The sequence below is a fragment of the Aotus nancymaae genome, unplaced genomic scaffold (assembly GCF_030222135.1).
Source record: "Aotus nancymaae isolate 86718 unplaced genomic scaffold, 86718_ANA_hifiasm-v0.15.2.pri h1tg000057l, whole genome shotgun sequence".
Lineage (NCBI taxonomy): Eukaryota > Metazoa > Chordata > Mammalia > Primates > Aotidae > Aotus > Aotus nancymaae.
In genome coordinates, this window is record NW_026988471.1 from 30,870,483 (window position 1) to 30,895,351 (window position 24,869).

The 24,869-nt window shown below is 37.4% G+C and overlaps 1 protein-coding gene across 2 annotated transcripts in view; it reads right to left on the reverse strand.

Moving 5' to 3' along the window:
- Window positions 1-24,869, reverse strand: part of MEMO1 (mediator of cell motility 1) — a 152,369-nt gene that overhangs the window by 30,921 nt on the left and 96,579 nt on the right. For both annotated transcript variants that reach the window (XM_021674429.2, XM_021674430.2), the window contains one exon: window positions 6,780-6,922. In XM_021674429.2, the coding sequence (XP_021530104.2) occupies window positions 6,780-6,922 (143 nt within the window). The remainder of the gene's footprint in view (window positions 1-6,779; window positions 6,923-24,869) is intronic.

Sequence of the window (24,869 nt, forward strand, 5' to 3'; positions counted from 1 at the left end):
GTTCAAGTGATTCTCCTGCCCCAGCCTCCCCAGTAGCTGGGACTACAGGCATATGCCACCACATCTGGCTAATTTTTGTATTTTCAGTAGAGACGGGGTTTCACCATGTTGGCCAGGCCGATCTCAAACTCCTGACCTCAAGTGATCCACCTGCCCTGGCCTCCCAAAGTGCTGAGATTACAGGCATGAGCCACGACACCCAGCCTGACACTACTTTTCTCATTGCCAGGTGGCTGTGAGAAGGCTGCTCAATGCCAAATCTAAGGTGCAGTCATAATAATTTCTCGATTCAATTCATTGATACTAAATTTTTACTTCTATTTCAAAGTTATTTTGAGAAAGCTGTCCAAAATCTTTCTGAAACAAATGAACACCTTAGACAAGAATATTCTGACTCACTGTCATTACAGTAAGAACAACATTCTCGGAGGAAATCAAGGTAGTATACAACTCTGTCTTTGAACCTAAACTGCTTTAGGTTTACACTAATACATTCTCTTTTCTCTGCTTCTGGACATAGCTATTCATTTTGGCTACTATCAGTAAGCCTTGTGACTGGGACATAATCTACTGCTACTCCCAGGTGCAGAGAAAAATGCATATACTCTGTGATAGTCATTTGCTACTCAAAACTCTTTTATGCTTAATTGCATGTTAAGAGTTGCTGTTCCAAATGGCTGAAGTTGGTCAACCAAGCCTTAACACAAAGTGAAAAGTCTATACTTTAAATTGCTATCTTGTTCATATGGACCATTTTCTATGTAACTTTCACTTAAAAACTGCTTCTGAAGGAAAAGAAGAGGAAATGTTTGAAATACTTTAAAATACTGAATCAGCATGGGATTTAATGAGAATGCCAAAATGCACAGAGAACCAATGGGAGTAAATGCTCTACTTTTTGTTACTATTTAGTAGCCACCTCACACTTTAGTAACTGAAAAACTGACTATAAATATTTGAAGGGCTCTAAAGAACGTTTCAACTAAGTAGCTAAATCCATACTACATATAGCTACTACACCGAATAAATATTTTACTTGTAACAGCTCAAATTGTCTCATGGTAATTTTTTAAAATTATACAAATATTTAAAAATCACTTGAGCAATGTATTCTGGTCAATATAAATACAAAAGGCATCTAATTTTAAGTAAATAGTTGCTATCATCATAACCTACATGCATGTGTGTATTTACATATGCGTGCATACATACACACAACTTTAGTCAATCACCACTTAGAAACTTCAGTTTAAAACACCATTCTTTGGTTTTTATTATTAAAAAGTTAAGTGTCTCAAAATTTTATTTAATAGTAAAGAAAATGATAGCACAAGCACAATAAATTGATGATAAATATACCTTTAACTAAAAATGTATTACTGACTTAAATTATAATTTTATGTATCTCCTGAGCAAATATATTTTATTTTTATCAGTTTTTATGTTTCTGACATTCAGTAAAGGTTATGAAGCTAAACTATAAAAAATACAATTGTCCATGTACCTGGAGAACTGGACTTTTGTACTTTTACAAGTATCAATAAAGCGTATCACATAGTAAGAGAAAATTACTTACCTGAAACTTATCCTTTCAGAAGGTACACTGGGAAAATGGATTCTTTGAGCCCCTGTTTCAACTCCAAGTATGAGCTTTCTAGCTTTAAGAGCCATTGACACTGCCCCTAGGGGCAGCACAAGCTTTGGAACTCCCCTAGTGAGTATGTCAGTAGTTTCTTCAGGTGCCTTCCCTCAGTTCTTTTCAAATTCAAAAGATGAGAGGAAAAATAACCCAAGAAAAAAATCCTGTAAAGCAGAAACCTTACTCTTTGAGGGAAGGAGGGTAGCTCATTTGTGAATCCATTCCAGAGCACGCTTTCTGAGAAAAAGAAATACAGGTAAGTAATTTTCCCATCTCCAAAGGTGACTGGTGATTAATGAGTGGATTCACAGAGTGTGGAGAATAAGCTCCAGGGATGTCTGTTTAACACACAACAATCAACTAATGAGGACAAACATAACAATGAATGGTACAAGAACCAATGCTACTTTTTAACTCCCTTAAAACAAGAGGTATAAGAATATTAAATACCTCAACATTAAGCTATGCACTGAACTGCAAAAATAAATAATGACCTTGGAAAGTTGATCTATAAAGTCCCCAAAAGATCAGTCAGTAAGATAGATTTTTTAGACACATAGCCATTAAAAATTATACTGTCATACATTTACTTAATCACATTGCTTATATGTTAAACCACTTTCAAATATTTGAGTTAAACCTCACAACAACCTTGTGAGATAGATTATTAGGCCATTCTATACTAAGGACCCAAACTGGGGACATTCGTAATTGAAATCGCTACCAAAGAAAAAGTGTATTTCATAAAGGAAATATTCTCTAAGTAGCATCAAATAAGGTAATCACTCCAAAAAGCTAAATAGTATCATGCTTTCATGCTGAAGTCCTAGTTATATAAGTATTAGCCTTATCTCAAATCTGCAAAAAGTCAAAAACTAAATATGTAAAATCAGTATGTGCAATTATTTGAGAAGACAAATATGATGGCTTGGTTAAGATATATTTTAAGAATTAGCTAACTTACACTCAAACCAATTTAACTATTTAGAAAATAGCAACAGCTTTATACCCAAGAGACTAACAGAAAGACTATGCATGAATAATCACGTTAATATACATTAAAGAAGAAATCTGAGTAAATTATAAATTTCATAAATATTTAGGGGAATGCCACTTTTAATAAGTGGTAGATATGTATAAAAAGCTAGTCATGTAAACAAAGACAAATATAAATTTATGCATAAAAATTCAAAACTGCTGAAAAGACTATAGTAAACTTCTCATATTTAAAAATATATATAATGTCATAAATATTTACCAAGTAAATTATCTAAACTGATTTGCAAAACCACCATAAAAGGCAAATCAAATAAATCATGACTTCACTTTTTGTTTATATTTTATTAGAGATGGGGTCTCACTTGTTGTCCAGGCTAAATTCAATTAATCCTTCTGTCTCAGCCTCCCATGTAGCTGGGACTACAGGCACAAACCACCATACCAGCCTCATGACTCCACTTTTGAAAAATCAACTTTTGTTAAAACCAATTTCAATTAGAAACTTCTTAGAAGTAAAAATTATGTTATTGAAAGCTGCCAACAATCTAAATTTTGAAATGTAAATTTCAGGAAGGTCAGGAAAACACAAATATCAATCATATATATGAAGAAGGCCAAAACTGAAACTTGAGAAAACAGGATGAAAATTCTACTATTTGAAAACTTAAAATAGGTTCAGACAAAATTCTCTCTACGGAGTCATCCTATAGGATATAGAACTTGATAAGCACAAGAAGTATTGGAACAATTTACTTAACTATGGTAAAGCACACAGACTAGTGGCAAATGTCTTTTCACTTATTCTACTTCCTGCTAGTAACAGAAAGGATGAAATGAGGTAGAACTATCTATTTCGTTACCTGAGAAACATAACCTGGCATTTCTATATGTACAAGACTGGTGATGTAATACAAAGCAGGAACAGAAATGGAGGGCTTCTTTTGGATAACTCAAATGAGAGGATAGAAAGAAGGAGGATAATGGAATCTAGATTCCTGTCTCTCCCTTGGCTTACCTCAACTAGAAAGAAAACTTGAGAGTACACTTCAGTATTTCTACCTTTCTCTCTCTAATGTCTCTTTTCAAGTCTAAATAAAAGCTACAAGGCATCTGAAAAATGAACATCTTTAGGGTAAAATAAATTTAAGAAAATAAATCATTTTTATAAAGAATATTGGCTAACAAATAAGGTCAACAAGAAAAATCTTTCCAATTTACACATAAGAATCTGAAATGTCTCTATCATCATGGTTTTCACTTTACTTTCTGCAAAAGGTAGACACAATATAAAAAGAACCAATGACTAGAAGTGAAAAATGTAGTCAATGCCAGTAATCTAATAATCAATACAAAGAAACTCTACTGTGTATATCTGAGTAATTTTTCAAGTGTACTATCATAAATTACTTTTCCCCAAAAATTCAGTGTTTATAAATATAGTGTGTTAAGAGGAAACTCAACGAACCATTTAAAAGCTCTGCATGAGGTACTGAATCCCTCCTGTGAAATTATTTAGAAGTTAGTGTTATGATTGCTTTTATATAATAAAAATCAATCTGTATAGTATCTCTTTAAACAGAAAGAAAAACCATTAAGTATTATCTTCATAAGAAAAAGCTGAATTTTTAAGATGGTAATATGGCACGCTTACTAATTTAGGAAAGATGCCCAGCGCCAATACAGTATGAATGTGAGAAACATGAAACCTAACTCTTAAGATAGCTTCACCCATAACTGGTCAATAATTCATATTACTTCAGTAGGCATGCAAAAGAGAAAAGGTATCTTATTTTACAAGAATTACTATGGTAGTGAGAAGACTATCACTTTTGGAATATTATCTATGTTATACTTTTCACTTATTCCCAAAACCCCAACATATTTCTCAGTAAAGAGTAGCACAGTGCTTTCCATAAGTACAAAGAAAACATTTAATGAGTATTAGTAATGATGGTGATACTAAAAATTCAACACTTGGACAGTTCTATTACTTAACCACCAAACAAAATATAAAAATGTTTTAGTCTCTGGATAATTCTTATAACTATTATTTATGAATCTTTAAAATTCTTTAGTTCTTTTTTGTAGCTATCACCTGGAAATCCTGTCTTACAATTTAGATACCAAAATTTTCAAGAAATCAGGAGACAAAACAACCTCAATAATTTTCTGAGAATCTAGGTAGAAGGTAAAACAAATTTACTTTTCTCTCTCAGCCACTGCAGTTACATATAGCAGTGGACTAGGCTGTGCTTGCTTTAGAATTCTTTATTAATGAGGTTAACAAGGATGATTCCACAGAAAAGAGCAATATTGAAATGTTTACTGATATTTTATGTGAATTTCTGTTATGGTTGCACAAGTTGCCAACCTAGAGAGAAAGCCCAGGTTCTGAAAAATAGTATCAAGGGAACTAATTATTTAAATCAAGTGATTCATAAGAGCCTTAAAAATGAAGAGGGTATGGGGCACTTGCTTCAAGAATTTTAATTTTCAAAACATACGGACATGCTTTGTTACCAACACAAATTCACAATATTAAGGAAAACACCCTGTTTTGCAGTAATGATACTTAAGTTTTCAAGGTCACCTATTATTAAATTTCAAAATTCCACAGAAAAGAACTCCTTTTAAGCATCTACTTAGTCTTCATGTCTAAGTAGTATACTTATATCCATAAAATATAACTTCTGCCAAAGGTAGAAAACCAGCTAACCAATAGAATCAGTAAGTAAAGAACCCTGAATATTAAAAATAGATTTAAAAAAAAAGAAGAAGAATGCTGAGAGCTTCTTTGAGGGTTGGAAAGGAAGCACAACTACCTGCATACCCTAAAAATCTGGGTTTCCTAACCTCAGCACTCCTGACATTTTGGGCCAGGTTATTCTCTGATGTGGGAGCTGTCCTGTGTCATTATGGGATGTTTGTTTAGCAGCTACCCTGGACTCTACTCATTAGATACCATTAGTATTGCCACCCTCCAAACCATATCCCAGCTGTGGTGATCAAAAATGTCTTCAGACATTTTCAAACGCCCCTGAGAGTAAAATCACTCCTAGTTGAGGATAAGTACCTTATGCAAAAAACAAATCTATACCATTATGAAAGATAGTTCTCTCGAACTGAGATCTCAACTTTGAAAAGGCCATTCAGAGACAGAAGCAAGAGAAGACACCAGCCAAACCAGGCCAGATAAATGTTGAATTAATTCTGGCAATCAATGGGTAAGACATATATTGGGTAAGACATATAATGGGCTCCCTATATTTCACTGAAGATGTTTTTCTGGCTATCCTTGCATTGTATCTTATTATGGTCTTACATTTTAGGTTTCCTTATAGTCAAAGAAATAACTGATAAATGAACAGATATTGGCATCTTAAACCAATAAATTAATAGGTCAAAGAGATGTCCTAAAAGGAACAAAACTTTAGAAATATTCTAGGACAGTAATGGATAAAGGAAAGCAAACTTCATCCAAAGACTGTAAAAGCCAAGTTTACTAAAAGAGGCGTCCACAAACACCTCACTTCTCTTATGGTGTATTCACTATGAAGCGCCCTTACTCTAATTCACAATGATTACAAAAACTACTCAAGAATCCTTACCCTTATAAAAGCATTACCAATGAAGTCCACAGTGTTATAATCTTTGGAGGGTAGTTTTAAACTGATGGCAATTGTGAGCAAAAACTAAGCACCAAAGGAAAAAAAAGAAAGACTAATTACAAAAAAGGAAATGTGGAAAAGGACTGGCATAGCACACAGTGCTCTTCTGTATCCTAAAGAACATTGGATTTATCCACCACAACTAAGTTCAGAAAATCTACCATACACACTTACCTGGAAATGAGGTTAAAAAAGGTCTTAACTCCCACTAAATAAACGTCTAAGCAAGGATGCCTTCACAGTGTGAATCCAATTATACCAGTCGCCTTTGGAAATGTACCCATAATCCACTATTGTAATCTGATCCTTTTTAAAGGATCAAAAGATTTTTTATTCACTTTAAACATTGCTGCCAGAAGTAAAACTTTCCAAGGAAAGTGATAAAGAATTGAAAATCAGAACTCAGAATGAAAAGATACCTTTAACCAGAAGTATATAATATCTACCATGATATGTTAAAATCTAGAACTTACCCCAATGGCAGAAATCAGAAGAAACCACAAAGAGATTACTAGGATCCGCTAGATATTTACTGAAGAGTTTTCCGAATTCCTGTTCTTTTGACTCACTCAGAGCTCCAACCAGTACAGGAATAATGGTAAACTCATCCTTATGGCTTAAAGAAAACAGAAAAAAAAAAAAAAAGTCATTTAAGATGCTTAAGAATAAAAATACTTTTCCAACTGTGTTGGCATTAGACAGTGGAATATTTATTAATAGTGATAAGGATAACATACATAATATTGTTGAATTCTTAAAATCCATAAATTAAATGCTTAAAGGGTACGAGGGTACGATTAAAAATGAGACATACAGAACACTAAAAATAACCATTTAAACTACAGAAATGCATATTACTACTTTAGGTAAACAAAGCTATTTTACTATAATAATAATAATAAGGTATAATAATATCTCGAAAAAAAAAAAAAACAAGCCTATCACAACAGCACCAACTCAATTCTTTTCAAGTATTCCTCAAGGTTACAGTTACCTGTCAAATCCTTCTGTGATTTTTAAAAGAGCATTAAACTCTTCCTCACCTATTTTAATTCTATCCTATTATAAAAACCATCATTTCTGGCACTTGTTCTATAAACCTGCCAACTAAGACCTACAAAAGTTCATCTTGGCTCCCGTAAGATTTATCAACTGCACTTTTACACTCATTCTAATGATCAGATACAAGACAGTCTGAATATACAACTCAAATATCATTGGCATCTAGGGTAGACAAAGAATTAAAGGAAGTAAGTATTAATTTCTAGCAGCAAGAAAAAGACACCACACCCACCCACAATGTTTATGGCATATCCGCAAGTCCCTTTTTCACTCTACAGATTGACAGATTCATGGAAAAGAAACAAGGTAGATTAATAAAGAATAACTACGATGAGCTATAGAAACAGATGCTCACTCAAAACCTTTTTTTAAAATGTTATTGTCATGAAATTTTACTTATATATACTCAGTGATGTATATTCTAAATGATCCCAGATTTGATATTTTCAAAGCATGAATCATGTTTGTCTGAGTTGTTCTGAACAGGACCTTTTAAAAACAAGCCATTACAATAAATGCTTTTTAATATGATAATCTGGCACTTAACTGATATAGGACAAACAAAATTCATAAAAGTTTTTAAAAATATTAAGTTTAAGTAATCCCCAAATAAATGTTAGCCCAGCTGCATAAAGCTAAATTTAGGGCACCCAAGCACCTCCCCCATAAGGCCCCCTTACCCTGTCAATTGCGAAATAAACAGATCATACAGATCTCCAGTCCCTCTGCAATGCAGGGGCTTCTTGGGCAGAATCTGCATCTAGGGAGTAAGAGAAAAAAAGGAAGCTGGCAGAGGAAGCTGCCACAGGAACTCTTGCTCTAACTCTTACCAGTTTGCTAAATAACTGCCTGACTGAATGGGGCTCTTCAATTAGTTAAGAGTGATTATCAATTGAAAGAAAATAATTAATTATTCTAACCTCAACTACTAACTACATAAAAAAAAATACATTAAGACCATCAAAGAGTCTGCAAGTAATTATGATATGACTGGGAAGCAGTTATACAGAGTATAAAGAACAGGTAGAAACCAGAAGAAATGCGTTCAAGAGCCATCCCCGCCACATACAAATGTTCAGAGCATAGGTAAGTTCCCAACTTGCAAATATATTTCCTTATCTGCAAAATGATCATAATTACAATACTTATTTCATAAAATTGTTATGAACAAAAGAACACTATAGGAAAGGTACTTTGTCACAATAGTTGGCTCACTCTGAATAAACAACACATGTCTACTCTCCACAAGAGCCATTAATCCCTTCAATTAACCTCAGTTTGAGCTTGCAAATTTATAAGGAGATATAAAACTATGCCCTCTGTAGAAACCTAGGATTTGAATCGAGGCTCATTCATCCACCCCTCTGTCATCTCTCTTTTTAAAAAATTACTTGTTCTAATTAGAGAAAAGACCACTTAGCTTTGAAATGTAATACTAGTAGGATTTAAAATCCAAGATCTGAAGTAGAACTTTCCAGTAAAGGAATACAAAATGTCATTCCCAAAAAGTAATTATAAAACTGAATAAAAGCATCAAAAACAACCATCTTTGTGCTATGGAAATTGACCAAAGACAAAACAAAACAAAACAAAAACAAAACAAAAAACCCACAATGACGGAAGCATATTCATGAAAACCTACAGAATTTCTTGGTAACAACAGTGGAAATCTGGCATCCTACCAGGAGCTGCCTCCATCCCCTACCCCAGCTCCACTGAAGTAAAAGTTACATCAAGAAACCAGCACCTTCATTGCAAAAAGGGGATGACTTTGATTTGGAGCAGAGGGTGGAAAACCCACATTCAGTAGGAAACACAAAAGCTTGCAGATTTCCTAGCCCAAGATTGCTGTTGTCGGGGTGAGCCAGAAACCTGAGGACTAGCTAGAAATTTAATAGAAAGATCCTGGAAATGGAAAAGCCACGAAGAGACTTGATAAATTTTCCACCTATCCTAAAGAGATAACCTATGCCCTCCACACAACACTGGCTGACTAGGAGACTGCGCACATGTACAGGGGAGCCCCATAAGGTGCTAAGTTTCACACAAAATGCAGACCAACTGACAGACTGGCAGTGTATGCACAGGGGAAGCTGGAAACCTGAGAGACCTAGCTCTCCACATACCCCTGGCTAACAGAAAATTTGAGTGCACGCACAGGGCTTAGGTCAAAGACAACATAGTAAAAAGTAAAAGAGAAAAACATGAAAACAGACTACAATTAGTTGATTTTTTCTTTAAATTAGAAACAGGGTCTCACTATGTTGCCCAGGCTAGCTTCAAACTCTGAGCCCAAGTGATCCTTCCTTCACACCTTCCATACAGTCTCCCAACAGAGGGTGAAGGCCTTACTGGCTCAAGATGTTTAGGTACAGTATTCAACCAATAATTAGCTAAGCACTAAATTATTCAATTGCAAGTGGAAACCATACAAAACCAACCTTAACATTAAAAACTTTTAAAAGCTGGGGACACACATAAGTAGCTACACATAGTGGGAGAGACAGATGCTGCAGCTGAAGTCCGTGAAAGTTAGAGTGAATAAATAAATACAATGTGCAAGAGGAAAAAAAAAGAATAAAAACAGAATCTAAGGTTACTATAACATACTACACAAAATGTACAGTTTCAAGAAAAAATTGTAAGTCATGCAAAGAAACAGCAAACTATGACCCATATTCGGGGGGAAAAATAAGCAGCCAGCAGAAGATGTATCTGAGTAAGAGCAAATATTAGATTTAGCAGACAAAAACTTCAAAGGAGTTACTATAAATATATTTGAAGAATTACAGGAAGCCATGCTCAACGTTATGATGATATAACTAGACAAATTGGGAATATCAACAAAGAAATGCAAACTATTGGCCGGGCGCGGTGGCTCAAGCCTGTAATCCCAGCACTTTGGGAGGCCGAGGCGGGTGGATCACGAGGTCGAGAGATCGAGACCATCCTGGTCAACATGGTGAAACCCCGTCTCTACTAATACAAAAAATTAGCTGGGCATGGTGGCGCGTGCCTGTAATCCCAGCTACTCAGGAGGCTGAGGCAGGAGAATTGCCTGAACCCAGGAGGCGGAGGTTGCGGTGAGCCGAGATCTCGCCATTGCACTCCAGCCTGGGTAACGAGCGAAACTCCATCTCAAAAAAAAAAAAAAAAAAGAAATGCAAACGATTAAAAAGAACCAAGCGGAAATTTTAGAGCTGAATAGTAACAAATAAAAAATTCACTTGAGTTCAATAGATGATCTGAAGAGCAGATTTGATACATAAGAAGCAGTCTGTGAAATTACAGATGAAGAAATTAATCAGTACAGAGAAAAAGAACAGAGCACTGAAGACTTGTAAACAATATCAAGCATACCAGCATGCATATATATAATGGGAGCTCGGGAGAGGGAACAGTAAAAATATTAGAAGAAATAACTGCTGAAAACTTTACAAATTTCATGAAAAAAAAAACATTTTAACCTACAGATCTAAGGAATTCAACAAAAATCCGAAGTAAGGTAAGCACAAAGAGATCCTCACCTAGATATAACATAATCGAACAGTTAAAAACAGAAGAAGAAAACCTTGAAAGCAGCCAGAAAAAAAATAATATATTACATATAGGAGAGTTTTTCAACAAATGGTACAACTGTATATCCACACAGCAAAATAAAGATAAAAATAAAAATGATAATGAACTTGTCTCTCTGCCTCAGACCATATACAAAAATTAACTAAAATTGGATCCTAGAACTACAAGAGCTAAAACTGTAACACTTCTAGAACAAGGGTCAACAAACATCTTTTCAAACGGGCCATTAAGTATTTCAGGTTTTCTGGGCGATACAGTATAGCAACTGCTTAACAGTTCAGGCAGAGAAGGCAGGCACAAACAGTATGTAAATACAGAAGTTGGCTATGTTTAAATCAAACTTTATTTACAAAAGTAGGCTATGGGCCAGATGGAATTCACAGGCTACAGTTTGCTCAAACTTGTTCAAGAAGAAAACAAAGGAGAAAATTTCTATGACCTTGGATGAGGCAAGTTTTCTTAAATTTGATACCAGAAACAGAATCTATACCAAAAAAAAGTTAACTGAAATTATCAAAATTAAAAACTTAAGAAAATGAAAAGTCAAGTCATAAAATAGAAAATCATTGCAAATCATGTATCTCATAAAGAATTTGTCTCCAAAAATTCTCTTATAACTCAATAAAAACAACAAATTACAAAAATAAAAATTGGGAAAATATGAATAGATATTTCACAAAAGAAGGTATACAAATGAATAAAAAGCACATAAAAAATTGCTCCATGGTTTATAGTTCTCCTTGAAGAGGTCATTCACATTCCTTGTAGGTTGTATTCCTAGGTATTTTATTCTCTTTATAGCAATTGTGAATGGGAGTTCACTCATGATTTGGCTCTCTGTTTGGCTGTTATTGGTGTATAGGAAGGCTTGTGATTTATGCACATAGATTTTGTATCCTTAGACTTTGCTGAAGTTGCTTATCAGCTTAAGTAGATTTTGGGCTGAGACAATGGAGTTTTCTAAATATACAATCGTATCACCTGCAAACAGAGACAATTTGACTTCCTCTCTTCCTATCTGAATACCCTTTATTTCTTTTTCTTGCCTGATTGCTCCGGCCAGAACTTTTGATACCATGTTGAATAGGAGTGGTGAGAGAGGGCATCCTCATCCTGTGCTGGTTTTCAAAGAGAATGCTTCCAGCTTTTGCCCATTCAGTATGATGTTGGCTGTGGGTCTGTCATAAATAGCTCTTATTATTCATTTTGAGATACATTCCATCAATCCCTGGTTTATTGAGAGTTTTTAGCATGAAGCAGTGTTGAATTTTATCGAAGGCCTTCTCTGCATTTGTTGAGAGAATCATGGTTTTTGTCTGTTTCTGTGATAGATTACATTTATTGATTTGCGTATGCTGAACCAGCCTTGCACCCCAGGGAAGACGCCAATTTGATTGGGGAGAATAAGCTTTTTGATGTGCTGCTGGATTCAGTTTGCCAGTATTTTTTGAGTATTTTCGCATCAATGTTCATCAGGGACACTGGCCCGAAATTTTCTTTTTTGTTGTGTCTCTGCCAGGTTTTGGTATCAAGATGATGCTGGCCTCATAAAATGAGTTAGGGAGGAGTCCCTCTTTTTCTATTGTTTGGAATAATATCAGAAGGAATGGGTACCAGCTCCTCTTTGTACCTCTGGTAGAATTTGGCTGTGAATCCGTCTGGTCTTGCGCTGTTTTGGTTAGTAGGCTATTACTGCCTCAATTTCAGAACTTGTTATTGGTCAATTCGGGGATTCAACTTCTTCCTGGTTTAGTCTTGGGAGGGTGTATGTGTCTAAGAATTTATATATTTCTTCTAGATTTTCTAGTTTATTTGCGTAGAGGTGTTTATAGTATTCTCTGATGGTAGTCTATATTTCTGTGCACTCAGTGGTGATATCCCCTTTATCATTTTTTTATTGTGTCTATTTGATTCTTCTCTCTTTTCTTCTTTATTAGTCTAGCTAACAGTCTACCACACTTCATTAATCTTTTCAAAAAACCAGCTCCTGATTTTTTGAAGGCTTTTTGTGTCTCTATCTTCTTCAGTTTTACTCTGATCTTAGTTATTTCTTGTCTTCTGGTAGCTTTTGAAATTGTTTGCTCTTCTTTCTCTAGTTCTTTTTGTGAAATGGTGATTTTAGGGTGTCAATTTTAGATCTTTCCCATTTTCTCCTGTGGGCATTTAGTACTATAAATTTCCCTCTAAACACTGCTTTAGCTGTGTCCCAGAAATTCTGATATATTCTGTCTTTGTTCTCATTGGTTTCAAATTTTCTGCCTTAATTTTGTTATTTGCCCAGTAGTCATTCAGGAACAGGTTGTTCAGTTTCCGTATCGTTGTGCAGTTTTGACTGACTTTCTTAATCCCAAGTTAGTTCTAATTTGATTGTACTGTGGTCTGAGAGACTGTTTGCTATGATTTTCATTCCTTTTCATTTGCTGAGGAGTGTTTTACTTCCATTTATGTGGTCAATTTTAGAGTAATTTTGATGTGGTACTGAGAAAAATGTAAATTCTGTTGATATGGGGTGGAGAGTTCTGTAGATACATATTAGGTCTGCTTGGTCCAGAGCTCAGTTCAAGTCCTGAATACATTTGTTAATTTTCTGTCTCATTGATCTGTCTAATATTGATAGTGGGATGTTAATGTCTCCATTAGTATTGTGTGGGAGTCTAAGTCTCTTTGTAGGTCTTTAAGAACTTGCTAAGATGGCCGGTTAGGAGAAGCTCAGGATTGCACCTCTCAGTGAAAGTGCAGAGGGTGAGTGGACACTGCATTTCCAGACAGATTTTTATTGCCCACAGACCAGGAGATTCCCAGGCGGAGGAGCCCCACGGGTCACCAGCGCAGGTGTTTTGGCCAAGGTGGCTGTTTTGCCAGCGCCCCGATGCGGCGGTTCCCAGTGCAGAGTAAACGGCACTGTGTCCCCACTTAGCCAACAAGGGGAGCTGAAACAGGGAGCCAGGCCAGGAGATTCCCAGGCAAAAAAGTGCCACGAGTCTCAGAGCCGCGGTTTCAGCCGGCGCAGTGGGTCGCTACACGGGAAATCACACAGATCCCAGCGCCTTGTCAACAGGCGACCAGGACACCTGGGAGAGAGCCGACTGTTCAACTAAAAAACAAAAGGCTCTGAGGCAGGGAGCCAGGTGATCAGGCCCGGCTGTACCCACCCCCACAAAAACAAAAACAAAAACAAAAAAACAGCAATTGGAAACGCTCTGGGTTGAGAGCTTCACAGCAAGCACAGCTGAACCCGGGACAGTCCAGCTCTGTGGGAGAGGGGCGTCTGCCATTACCAAAGCACTCCACCACTACGGAGGCAGTCCGCCATTGCTTAGGCAGCCTGCCATTGCCGAGGGAACCTGCCACTACAGAGAGAGTCCGTCATTACACAGGCGGGCCACCATTGCCAAGGCAGTTCTAACTACACCCATATAAACAGGACTGCAGGAAGTTCACATGGCAACTGGGCGGAGCCCACAGCAGCTCAGCGAAGCCTCTGCAGGCAGAGAGTGACTACGCTGCATCCTTGTGGGCAGGGCAGCCCTGAAGGAAAAAAAAAAAAAAAGACAGCAGCACAGCGGAAACTCATAAAGCCCTAACTCCCTGGGACAGAACACCTGGGGAAAAAAAGGGGTTTATGAGTTCTGCTGCTGCAGACTTAAACATACCTGCCCAGTAGCTCTGAATGAACAATGTAGCTCAAAGTTCAGCACTTGAGCTACTATAAAGGACAGACTGTTTCCTCAAGCAGCTCCCTGACCCCCGTATGTCCAAACAGTCACCTCATAAAGGAGAGCTCAGACTGATGTTTGGCAGGAATCCTTCTGGGACAAAGCAGAAGAAGAAACTGGTAGCAACCTTTACTGTTCGGCAGCTGCTGCAAGTGATCTCCAGGCAAGTAGGGCCTGGAGTGGACTTTAGCAGTCCTACAGCAGAGAGGCCAGTTCAAAGGAAAACTAAGTAAAAGAAATAACTTCATCATCAACAAACAGGACATCCACTCAGAGACCCAATCGGAAAGTCAGAACTACAAAGTCGACAGGTGTATAAATCCATAAAGATGGGAAGAAACCAGCACAAAAAGGATGAAAACACGTGAAACCAGAACACCTCTCCTCCTCCAAGGGATCACAACTCCTCACCAGCAAGGGAACAAGACTGGATGGAGAATAAGTGTGATGAAATGAAAGAACCAGGCTTCAGAGAGTGGGTAATAAGAAACTTCCGTGAGCTAAAAGAACATGTTCTAACCCAATGCAAAGAAACCAAGAACCTTGAAAAAAGCCTTGATGAAATGCTAACAAGAATGGACAACTTAGAGAGGAATATGAGTGAATTGATGGAGCTGAAAAACACAACACGAGAACTTCACGAAGCATGCACAAGTTTCAACAGCCGAATTGACCAAGCAGAAGAAAGGATATCAGAGGTCAAAGATCAACTCAATGAAATAAAACGAGAAGGGAAGATTAGAGAAAACAGAGTAAAAAGGAATGAACAAAGTCAACAAGAAATATGGGACTATGTGAAAAGACCTAATCTACGTTTGATAGGTGTACCTGAATCTGACGAAGAGAATGAATCCAAGCTGGAAAATACTCTTCAGGATATTATCTAGGAAAACTTCTCCAACCTAGCAAGGCAGGGCAATATTCAAGTCCAGGAAATACAGAGAACACCACAAAGATATTCCTCAAGAAGAGCAACCCCAAGGCATATAATTGTCAGATTCACCAGGGTTGAAATGAAGGAGAAAATGCTAAGGGCAGCCAGAGAGAAAGGTCGGGTCACTCACAAAGGGAAGTCCATCAGACTCACAGCAGATCTCTCAGTAGAAACCCTACAAGCCAGAAGAGAGTGGGGGCCAATATTCAACATCCTTAAAGAAAAGAACTTTCAACCCAGAATTTCATATCCAGCCAAACTAAGCTTCATAAGTGAAGGAAAAATAAAATCCTTTGTGAACAAGCAAGTACTCAGAGATTTCATCAGACTTGTTTTACAAGAGCTCCTGAAAGAGGCACTACACATACAAAAGAACAACCAGTACCAGCCACTCCAAAAACATACCAAATGTGAAAAGAGCATCAACACAATGAAGAATCTGCATCAACTAACGGGCAAAACCGCTGGCTAGCAACAAAATGGCAGTATCAAATTCACACATAACAATATTAACCCTAAACGTAAATGGACTAAATAAATGCCCCAATCAAAAGAAACAGACTGGCAAATTGGATGAAAAGCCAAAATCCATCAGTGTGCTGTATCCAGGAAACCCATCTCACATGCAAGGATACACAAAGGCTAAAAATAAAGGGAGGGAGGAAGATTTACCAAGCAAATGGAGAGCAAAAAAAAGCAGCAGTTGCAATTCTCATCTCTGATAAAATAGACTTTAAAGCAACAAAGATCAAAAGAGACAAAGAAGGACATTACATAATGGTAAAAGGATCAATGCAACAAGAAGAGCTAATGATCCTAAATATATACGCACCTAATACAGGAGCACCCAGATACATAAGGCAAGTTCTTAATGACTTACAAAGAGACGTAGACTCCCACACAATAACAGTGGGAGACTTCAACACACCATTGTCAATATTAGATCAATGAGACAGAAAATTAACGAGGATATCCAGGACTTGAACTCAGACCTGGAACAAGCAAACCTAATAGACATTTACAGAACTCTCCACCCCAAATCCACAGAATATACATTCTTCTCAGCACCACATCACACCTACTCTAAAATTGACCACATAATTGGAAGTAAATCACTCCTCAGCAAATGCAAAAGAACGGAAACCATAAAAAACAGTCTCTCAGACCACAGTGCAATCAAGTTAGAACTCCGAATTCAGAAACCAACCCAGAACCGCACAGCTTCATGGAAAATGAACAACTTTCTCCTGAATGTTCACTGGATAAAAACAATGAAATGAAGGCAGAAATAAAGATGTTCTTTGAAACCAACGAGAGCAAAGACACCACATACCAGAATCCCTGGGACACATTTAAAGCAGTCTCTAGAGGAAAATATATAGCAATAAGTGCCTACATGAGAAGCAAGGAGAGATCTAAAATTGACACCCTATCGTCAAAATTGAAAGAGCTAGAGGAGCAAGATCAAAAAAACTCAAAAGCTAGCAGAAGACAAGAAATAACTAAGATCAGAGTAGAACTGAAGAGATAGAGACATGAAAAACCCTTCAAAAAATCAATAAATTCAGGAGCTGGTTTTTTGAAAAGATCAACAAAATAGACCACTAGCCAGATTAATAAAAAAGAAAAGAGAGAATAACCAAATAGATGCAATAAAAAATGATAAAAGCGATATCACCACAGATTCCACAGAAATTCAAACCATCATCAGAGATTATTACAAACAACTCTATGCACATAAACTAGAAAACCTGGAAGAAATGGATAAATTCCTGGACAGTAGCCTCCTCCCAAGCCTAAACCAGGAAGAAGTCGAAACCCTGAATAGACCAATAACAAGGTCTGAAGTCAAGGCAGCAACTAAGAGCCTACCACCCAAAAAAAGCCCAGGCCCAGATGGGTTCACAGCCGAATTCTACCAGACATACAAAGAGGAACTGGTACCATTCCTTCTAAAACTATTCCAAATAATCCAAAAAGAGGGAATCCTTCCCAAATCATTTTATGAGACCAACATCATCCTGATACCAAAACCCGGCAGAGACTCAATAAGAAAAGAAAACTACAGGCCAATATCCATGATGAACATAGATGCAAAAATCTTCAATAAAATACTGGCAAGCCGATTACAACAGCACATCAAAAAGCTTATCCACCATGATCAAGTAGGATTCATCCCCGGGATGCAAGGCTGGTTCAACCTACCCAAGTCTATAAATGTAATTCACCACATAAACAGAACCAAAGACAAAAACCACATGATTATCTCAATTGATGCAGAGAAGGCCTTCGACAAAATTCAACAGCCCTTTATGCTAAAAATCCTCAATAAACTAGGTATTGACGGAACATATCTCAAAATAATAAAAGCTATTTACAACAAACCAACAGCCAATATCATACTGAATGGGTAAAAACTGGAAGCATTCCCTTTGAAATCTGGCACTAGACAAGGATGCCCTCCCTCACCACTCCTATTCAATATAGTACTGGAAGTTATAGCCAGAGCATTCAGGCAAGAAAAAGAAATAAAGGGTATTCAATTAGGAAAGGAGGAAGTCAAATTGTCTCTATTTGCAGACGACATGATTGTATATCTAGAAGACCCCATCGTCTCAGCCCAAAATCTCCTGAAACTGATAAGCAACTTCAGCAAAGTCTCAGGATACAAAATCAATGTGCAAAAATCACAAGTATTCCTATACACCAATAACAGACTTAAAGAGAGTCAAATCAAAAACGAACTGCCATTCACAATTGCTACAAAGAGAATAAAATACCTAGGAATACAACTAACAAGAAACGTAAAGGACCTCTTCAAGGAGAACTACAAACCACTGCTCAACGAAGTAAGAGAGGACACTAACAGATGGAGAAACATTGCCTGTTCATGATTAGGAAGAATCAATATCGTGAAAATGGCCATACTGCCCAAAGTAATTTACACATTCAACGCTATCCCCATCAAGCTACCAATGACCTTCTTCACAGAACTGGAAAAAACCACTTTAAATTTCATATGGAACCAAAAGATAGCCCGCATAGCCAAATCAATTCTAAGCAAAAAGAACAAAGTGGGAGGCATCACACTACCAGACATCAAACTATGCTACAAGGCTACAGCAATCAAAACAGCATGGTGCTGGTATCAAAACAGAGATATAGACCAATGGAACAGAACAGAGGCCTCGGAGGCAACACAACATATCTACAACCAGCCGATCTTTGACAAACCTGACAAAAACAAGCAATGAGAAAGGATTCCCTGCTTAATAAGTGGTGTTGGGAAAACTGGCTAGCCATATGCAGAAAGCAGAAACTCGACCCCTTCCTGACACCTTACACTAAAATTAACTCCAGATGGATTAAAGACTTAAACATAAGACCTAACACCATAAAAACCCTAGAAGAAAACCTAGGCAAAACCATTCAGGACATAGGCATAGGCAAAGACTTCATGACCAAAAAACCAAAAGCATTGGCAACAAAAGCCAAAATAGACAAATGGGACCGAATCAAACTCCACAGCTTCTGCATGGCAAAAGAAACAGTCATTAGAGTGAATCGGCAACCAACAGAATGGGAAAAAATTTTTGCAGCTTACCCATCTGACAAGGGCTGATATCCAGAATGAACAACGAACTAAAACAGATTTACAAGAAAAAAACAAACAAGCCCATTCAAAACTGGGCAAGGGATATGAACAGATACTTTACAAAAGAAGACATACATGAGGCCAACAGACATATGAAAAAATGCTAATCATCACTGGTCATTAGAGAAATACAAATCAAAACTACATTAAGATACCATCTCACGCCAGTTAGAATGGCGATCATTAAAAAATCTGGAGACAACAGATGCTGGACAGGATGTGGAGAAATAGGAACACTTTTACACTGTTGGTGGGAGTGTAAATTAGTTCAACCATTTTGGAAGACAGTGTGGCGATTCCTCAAGGACCTAGAAATAGAAATTCCATTTGACCCAGAAATCCCATTACTGGGTATAGATCCAAAGGATTATAAATCGTTCTACTATAAGGACACATGCACACGAATGTTCATTGCAGCACAGTTTACAATAGCAAAGACCTGGAACCAACCCAAATGCCCATCAATGATAGACTGGACAGGGAAAATGTGGCACATATACACCATGGAATATTATGCAGCCTTCAAAAACGATAAGTTCGTGTCCTTTGTAGGGTCATGGATGAACCTGGAAACCATCATTCTCAGCAAACTGACACAAGAACACAAAATCAAACACCGCATGTTCTCACTCACAGGCACGTGTTCAACAATGAGAACACATGGACACAGGGAGGGGAGCACTATACACTGGGGTCTGTTGGGGAGAAATAGGGGAGGAACAGCAGGGGGTCGGGAGTTGGGAAGAGATAGCATGGGTAGAAATGCCACATATAGGTGAAGGGGAGGAAGGCAGCAAATCACACTGCCATGTATGCACCTATGCAACAATCTTTCATGTTTTTCACATGTACCCCAAAACCTAAAACGCAATAAAAAATAAAAAATAAATATAAATAAATAAATAAATAAAAACTTGCTTTATGAATCTGGGTGCTCCTGTATTAGGTGCATATATATTTACAATAGTTAGCTCTTCTTGTTGCATTGATCCCTTTACCATTATGTAATGCCCTCCTTTGTCTTTTTTGATCTTTGATGGTTTAAAGTCTATTTTATCAGAGACAAGGAAATAAGAAAAGACACAAACAAATGGAAAAACATTCCACACTCACGAAGAGGAAAAATCAATATTATGAAAATGACCATACTGTCAAAAGTAATTTAGAGATTCAATGCTATCGCCATCAAGCTACCACTGACTTTCTTTAAAGAATTAGAAAAAAACTACTTCAAACTTCATATGGAACCAAAAAGAGACCGTATATCCAAGACAATCCTAAGCAAAAATAACAAAGCTGGAGGCATTGTGCTACCTGACTTCAAACTATACTACAAGGCTACAGTAAACAAAACAGCATGGCACTGGCACCAAAACAGAGATATAGACCAATGGAACAGAACAGAGGTCTCAGAAATAATGCCTACAACCACCTGATCTTTCACAAACCTGAAAACAAGCAATGGGGAAAGGATTCCCTATTTAATAAATGATATTGGGAAAACTGGCTAGCCACATGCAGAAAACTGAAACTGGACCCCTTCCTTACACCTTATACAAAAATTAACTCAAGATGGATTAAAGACTTAAAAAGAAGACCTAAAACTATAAATATCCTAGAAGCAAACCTAGACAATACCATTCGGGACCTAGGCAAAGGCAAAGGATTCATGACTAAAACACTAAAAGCAATGGCAATAAAAGCCAAAATTGGCAATTGGGATCTAAATAAACTAAAGAGCTTTTGCACAGCAAAAGAAACTACCATCTGAGTGAACAGGTAACTACAGAATGAGAGAAAAGTTTTGCAATCTATCCATCTGACAAAGGGCTAATATCCAGAATCTACAAAGAACTTAGACAAATTTACAAGTAAAAAACAACCCCATCAAAAAGTGGGCGAAGGATATGAACAGATGCTTCTCAAAAAAAGACATTTATGCAGCCAAGAAACATATTAAAACAATTTAATCATCACTGGTCATTAGAGAAATGCAAATTAAAACCACAATGAGATACCATTTCACGCCAGTTAGAATGGTGATCATTAAAATGTCAGGAAACAACAGATGCTGGAGAGGATGTAGAGAAATAGGAACCATTTTACACTGTTGGTGGGAGTGTAAATTAGTTGAATCATTGTGGAAGACAGTGTGGCGATTCCTCAAGGATCTAGAAATAGAAATTCCATTTGACCCAGCAATCCCATTACTAGGTATATACCCAAGGACTATAAATCATTCTACTGTAAAGACACATGCACATGTGTGTTTATTGCAGCACTGTTCACAACAGCAAAGACTTGGAAGCAACCCAAATCCCCATCAATGATAGACTGGATGAAGGAAATGTGGCACATATACACCATGGAATACTATGTAGCCATGTAAAAGGATGGGTTCATGTCCTTTGCAGGGACATGGATAAAGCTGGAAACCATCATCCTCAGCAAACTAACACAGGAACAGAAAACCAAACACTACATTTTCTTACTCATAAGTGGGAGTTGGACAATGAGAACACATGGACACAGGGAGAGGAACATCACACACCAAGGCCTGTTGGGGGGTCGGGGGTGAGGGAAGGTATAGCATTAGGAGAAACATCTAATGCAGATGACGGGTTGATGGGTGCAGCAAATCATCATGGCATGTGTATACCTATGTAACAAACCTGCACATTCTGCACATGTATCCCAACACTTAAAGTATAAAAAAAAAGTTGCTCAACATCATTAGTCATTAAGGAGATACAAATTAACAGCACAATTACACTACATGTCTATCAGAATGGCTATAATCAAAAATACTGTCAATAACAGACGTTTGCCAGGAAATAATGAAACTGGAACCCTATGCACTGTTCCTAAAATATAAAATGGTACAGTCACTTTGGAAAACACTTTGGAAATTTGTGATAGAGTTAAAACATAGACTTATCATATGACTCAACAATTTCCTTTGACATAAAGATTTGCACAAGAATTTTTATAACATTACTCATAATAGTCAAAAACTGGAAATGGTTCAATAGTTTATCAACTGGTAAATTGATAAATAAAATGTGGTATATTCATATAGTAGAATAATCATTTGGCAATAAAAAAGAATGAGCCAGGGACGGTGGCTCATGCCTGTAACCCTAACTCTCTGGGAAGCCGAGGTAGGCAGATCACTTTAGAGCTCAGGAGTTCAAGACCAGTCTGAGCAACATGGTGAAACCCCACCTGTAGTAAAAATACAAAAATTAGCCAGGTGTGGTGGCGCACGCTCCTCGTCCCAGCTACTAGAAAGGTTGAAGCAGGAGAATCTTTGAACCTAGGAGGCGGAGGTTGCACTGAGCTGAGATTACGCCACTGCACTCCAGCCTTAGCGACAGAGTTGAGACTCCAACTCAAAAAAAAAAAAAAAAAAAGAAGGAACTACCAACATATGTGACAACAGTGATTAATCTCAAAAACAGTATGCTAAGTGAAAAAGAACAGACTACGTTTTGTACAATTCCATTTATATGAAATTTCCAGAAAAAGCAAATCAATGGTTGTCTGAGATTGAGGGTAGGAACAAGCATTAACCTCAAATAAACACCAGGTTTCTTTTTAGGGTGATGAAAATCTTCTGGCCGGGTGTGAAGGCTCACGCTTGTAATCCCAATACTTTGGGAGGCCAAGGCAGGCAGACTGCCTGAGGTCAGGACTTCGAAACCAGTCTGACCAACATGGTGAATCCCTATCTCTACTAAAAATACAATAAAATTAGCCAGGCATGGTGGTATGTGCCTGTAATCCCAGCTATGTGGGAGGCTGAGGCAGGGGAATTGCTTAAACCAGGAAGGTGGAGGTTGCAGTGAACCGAGATCACACCACTGCACTCCAGCCTGGGTGACAGAGCAAGACTCCATCTCAAAAGGAAAAGAAAAGACAATGTTCTAAAACTAGACTGTGAGAATATTTACACAATTCTGTAAATTTACTAAAAAAAACATTGCGTTGATGCCTGGTGCTGTGGCACGTGCTTGTAAGTTCCAGCTATTTGGGAAGGTGAGCCCAGAAGTTCAAGTCCAGCCTGGACAACACAGCAAGACCCCTAAACTTTAAAAAAAAAAAAAAAATTTTGGCCAGGCATGATGGCTCACACCTGTAATCTCAGCACTTTGGGAGGCTGAGGCGGGCAGATCACTTAAGGCCAGGAGTTTGAGACCAGCCTAGTCCACATGGTGAAACCCCATCTCTACTAAAAAATTCGCCAGGTGTGGTGGCATACACCTGTAATACCAGCTACTCTGGAGACTGAGGCACAAGAATCACTTGAACCCAGGAGGTGGAGGTTGCTGAGATGAGCCGAGATCATGCCACTGCATTCCAGCCTGGGTAACAGAGCAAGATTCTGTCTCAAAAAAAAAAAGTTAAGGGCCGGGCGCGGTGGCTCAAGCCTGTAATCCCAGCACTTTGGGAGGCCGAGGCGGGTGGATCATGAGGTCAAGAGATCGAGACCATCCTGGTCAACATGGTGAAACCCCGTCTCTACTAAAAAAAATACAAAAAATTAGCTGGGCATAGTGGCGCGTGCCTATAATCCCAGCTACTCAGGAGGCTGAGGCAGGAGAATTGCCTGAACCCAGGAGGCGGAGGTTGTGGTGAGCCAAGATAGCGCCATTGCACTCCGGCCTGGGTAACAAGAGCGAAACTCTGTCTCAAAAAAAAAAAAAAAAAAAAAGTTAAATCATCAAGTTGAACTCTTACATGAGTAAATTTTAGTATGTAAATCATACCTCAATAAAGCTGTTGAAAAAAACAGAAAAGAAAATCCATCTCTGCCACTCACAAGCTTGCCATCTATAGCAGATTACGATCCTAAGCCTCAATTTTGTCATATGAAAAAAAGTTAATACCTCACCAGGTTCTTGTGAACATTTTAATAACACAGAAGAACGTTTTAGTCCTTCTTTTTTTGCCTTATAGCTTAAACCATGTTGCAGGAAATGTATCAATCCAAGATAAAAAGAGTTGAAATCCAAGAATATTTTTTTTTTTAGATACAGGATCTTGCTCTGTCACCCAGGCTGGAGTGCACTGCTGCCATCACACCTCACTGCTGACTCAAACTCCTGGAACCCCTCACTTTAAAACAAAAACAGAAACACCATATTACCAATGCTCTTACTAAAACAGACTATGAAAATTCTAAATTCTAACATAAAAAGATGAAATCTAATAAAAATACTACAAGTGGTAAGAAAACATTATAATTTAATTGAAAGTGGTTTATTAATTTGTGGTATATAAATAAAATCTTAAAATTTTAAATGTGTAAACATTGACATTTATTAGATATACAAATTAAATATTTATATATGCATTAAATACACAAATACTTATTTGCTTAATCTTCCCCTGCCATTAATTTGAACATTTCTCCTCTGGATAACATTGATGAATATGCAAATTTTCCTTCCTATACACATTCTTCCAGTTTCCTAATAAGTCTAGAAACAGTCCCAATTTCTTAAGATGTGAGGAGAATTAAACCAATTATAACAACAACTACAGTTAGCCAGTCAGAAGGGACATGATCCTTATCCCTAAGGTACCAAGGTTGTTGTCATAGTAACATCACTGT